General features: G+C 36.3%; 1 protein-coding gene across 1 annotated transcript; it reads left to right on the top strand.

Annotated features, from left to right (window-relative positions):
- Nucleotides 1-610: 610 nt before the first annotated feature.
- Nucleotides 611-1,580, top strand: LOC112464391 (heat shock protein 23-like). Its single transcript, XM_025031350.1, has one exon. The coding sequence runs from the start codon at nt 766-768 to the stop codon at nt 1,276-1,278; it is 513 nt and encodes a 170-aa protein (XP_024887118.1). The 5' UTR covers nt 611-765; the 3' UTR covers nt 1,279-1,580.
- The last annotated feature ends 2,010 nt before the right edge of the window (nt 1,581-3,590 follow it).

Genomic DNA, 3,590 nt, shown 5'->3' with positions numbered 1-3,590 from the left:
TATCTAAAAGATGTCTAAAAAATGTTTTTACGATGTCTTTTAAACATTCGTGTTATCTGGGTAGTCTTCGCATGTACCGAATGTACGTCTCCCTAAATGTACGATTGACAAAAAAAGATGAAAAGAGGAAAGAGCCATTATGCAGATGCGTATTGTGTAAATCTGAAAGCTATTCGTTTTACTTATACTCCATAGGGTTCTTTTCATTAAATTTAGTAAATATATATTTGGGCATTGAAAAGAACGAAAAACGTAAGTAGAAAATGTGCAAGTAAAGCAAACAGATATATATAAGCGTGCAATGTGGATATTAATAATGCAATATGTGTTAATTGAACTGAAAATGTACAAATTGTGCTGTCATTGAAGGCAAGAGAATTTTATTCAAAGAAGCAGGAGCCATTAAACCTAAGAAGAAGAAGAAGAAGAAGTAGAAAGATACAATTGGTAGAGGATCTATTTTAACTACGATAGTGCAGCTTCCATCCGCGATAATTTCTCGAAGCCCTGCAACGTCATGGAATGTACCTCCCCAGTCCCCCCACCCAAAACCAAAAACCGTCTGACATAAATAGCGATCGCAACAACGGACCCGTGTCAATTGTTGAAATTCCTGTGCGAGTAGAAATTCCTACACGAGACACGAGGCATTGGATCCTACGCAAGCAGCGGGTAGCACGTAGCACGCGCTGGTCTCTTCGACGAAGCTGTGAAATCGTGATAACCGATTCGTGTAAGCAAGTAGAGAAACCCATCACCGACGTCATGGGTTTGTTCCTCCTGCCGCTGTTGTACAGCCAAATGCATCTGGTCCTGGCCGCACCCGTCAGCTCGCTGGACCGACCGGAAAACTTAACCTCTCGTATAGACCTCATCGATAACGACAACCGGCGCGACATACGGGACTATCCCTGGTGGGCGTACGCCGCGCCGAGACCGTATCATATGCTTATGGCCAGTTACGCGGGCATTGACGACAATGAATTCTACATCGCCCTACATATGCATAGGGAGCAGTACAAACCGGAGGAGATCACCGTCAAGGTGGAGAACCGTTCTGGTCATCGTTGGGTGGTCATCGAGGGCAAGCACGAAACGACGATAGACGACGTCGTTCCCCGGCAGTTTGTCAGACGATTTCTGCTACCCGATAGAGCTGAAGTGGACCTGATGAAGGCCACGTTTTCGAGCGACGGCCGGGTCCTGGATATCACGTTGCCGTTGAAGCCGAAGGATTTGAGTGATGAGACTGATGATAAAGTGTTCAAGATCGAGTAGACTGGAAAGCCGGCCGTTCCTCCTAACAGCTAGAAAGAGGCTGGCGAGTTCGAGAAACGGTCCCGGCCGTCGAGAGGAAGTCGGAGGACAACGAGGTATACGTTCGGGAGGAAGTGACGGCGACGCAGGCACAGGAAGCAGGACCGAAGCCCGAAAAATTATAGACTGAATTACGGAATCTTTTTTTTCCGTTCTATTTGATACGTAATTTTGCACACGTAATTTGGTTGTTTAACACTTTGCACTTACTCCTACAAAACTACGTTCCTCGCTCTGTTGGCTATAACTATAATACATTCCTTATTGTATTGTAGTTACATTGTATAGTATATTATACTTTCTTTAGTGTTAGTGTATATATATTACCGATTATGAGATGCTTAGTGCCATACTAATCCATCCTTGAGAGAAATTTAGTTGTGTGTGTTTTTATATTGATGATAAAATAATTTTCTTTTATTCTAAGTTTTATTGGACTAGTTCAGAAGTGCAGCGAAAACGAACAGGCCTAACGATAACGATTCAGAGAATTCGAATTTCTAAAAAAAGGATCAATAGAAATTGCTTGCTGTATCAAATTTCAATGCAATAGCTTACGGTAAATTAAGGAAAAACGCAATTCAGCGCATCCTGAATGTAGGATAAGGATCAATGATTGGTATTCACAGTCGGTTCTTATATTTAAGACCATCTTAAGTACAATATTAAGGTGTCATGAACCAATCACAGAGCCGTATTAGCATCTTAAGATTCTTAAGACATTATACTTAAGACCGTCTTGAAATAAGAATCGACTATAAATTCCGGCCAATGATCTAATTGCGTAACACTTTTATACTAAATCTTTTGAAAATGTTTGTCGTTTAAAATGCCTGTCTGTTTTATACCTCTGTAATAGGCTTTTAATCAATTTGTAAATAGAAAAGTTGCGAGGAAAACAATTTTTTATCGAAAGAAACGTTTTTGTTCTAAACTAATTCTTAACAAAATTAAATGAAATCAGATACCAAAATTTACAGTTTGTGTTCTAATTTTTATTTATATTAATAGGAATAAATAATTAAAGATTTTAATGCAATATTTTGTCTGGTACTCTTCATGTTCTTGGATAGAAAAAAAAATAAAATCTTTAAAAAAATTCTTTCATAAAAGAAGAGATAATTAGCATGACATCTAAAAAAAACTTTCACCACCAATTTTTTTGTCTTATCAATTAAAGGTTTAAAAATCTATTTTTTTTTCATAATTGTTTCTTTTTCCCATATAATTCTTTTTAACAATCTTATCGACTAAAATGTTTAACTACTCAAAAATATATTTAATTTGACAGAATAATATATTATTCACTATATATTAACGCAACATGCGCGCATATAATAATTAGATCAATAATAATAATAGAAATAATAATAGATACATTATATGCATTGATAATAATAAAAATAAAATCGTCAGCTGTAGGTGTAAAAATACAGGTGTAAAATGAGAAAAACGTTAAAAAGACAAAAGTAGTAAAAAGATGTAATCTCTTTCAGCCTTCAGAAATTTGTTAAAACGTTCGTTAAAATGTTCGTTTAAACGTTTTGTACTTTTATCACTTGCCGTGACAGGTAATCGCGCACTTCCGTAGAAGCAAATATTCTAGAAACATTGAATTGCGCACATACAGCGCACGTATAAGAATAGAATTATTGCCCAGACTTTCGTTTAAAAAAAAATAATAATCTGCAACACACAATTGAACAAAATCTGTTGCCTCATTAATTAACCCAGTTCTTTTATAGCATTGACTTATTTGTTTATATATGTATACGTCCAATGATAATTTCTAGCAAATTATTTAATTTAACTAGAATAGATTCGAAAAGTGAATCCGTTGCATGATCGTATAATATTAAATTCAATCAGTCTCTAATTTGATTGAATAATTAAAGTGAAAAACCTATCGTTCATATCCGCTTTTATTAGAATAAATCAAAATTTTTTATAATATCAAATAATTCATTAACAGTCGCAGTCTTTCGAAATCAAAAGTTTCAGCTTCTTTTAGCATATCCGTTTTACGATTCATGCATTCGAAATAAAACGTCGTAATTTCTCGATCAGACTGGCGCGTGGCGCGGCGTAATTTCTCGATCGATCAGCTGATCGAAGCTTCTCGACCAGACTGATCGAAAATGTCATTTATTTTTGCCTGAGATCCCTTTTAGGTCTCATGTCCCTCAGATCCATATAAAAACGACCCTTTATGATTACTCTACTGTAAAGAATCGAAACCGGTATATTTCCGTTGAATTCAACTACCGGCGTCT

This window comes from Temnothorax curvispinosus, unplaced genomic scaffold, assembly GCF_003070985.1.
Source record: "Temnothorax curvispinosus isolate PA1 unplaced genomic scaffold, ASM307098v1 QBEX01014188.1, whole genome shotgun sequence".
Taxonomy (NCBI): domain Eukaryota; kingdom Metazoa; phylum Arthropoda; class Insecta; order Hymenoptera; family Formicidae; genus Temnothorax; species Temnothorax curvispinosus.
The sequence above is the reverse complement of the archived record's forward strand: the minus strand, read 5'-3'. Positions and strand labels throughout refer to the sequence as shown.

Excerpts from the sequence above, each read along its gene's own strand:
- LOC112464391 (XM_025031350.1), top strand. The coding sequence starts at position 766 with ATGGGTTTGTTCCTCCTGCCGCTGTTGTACAGCCAAATGCATCTGGTC.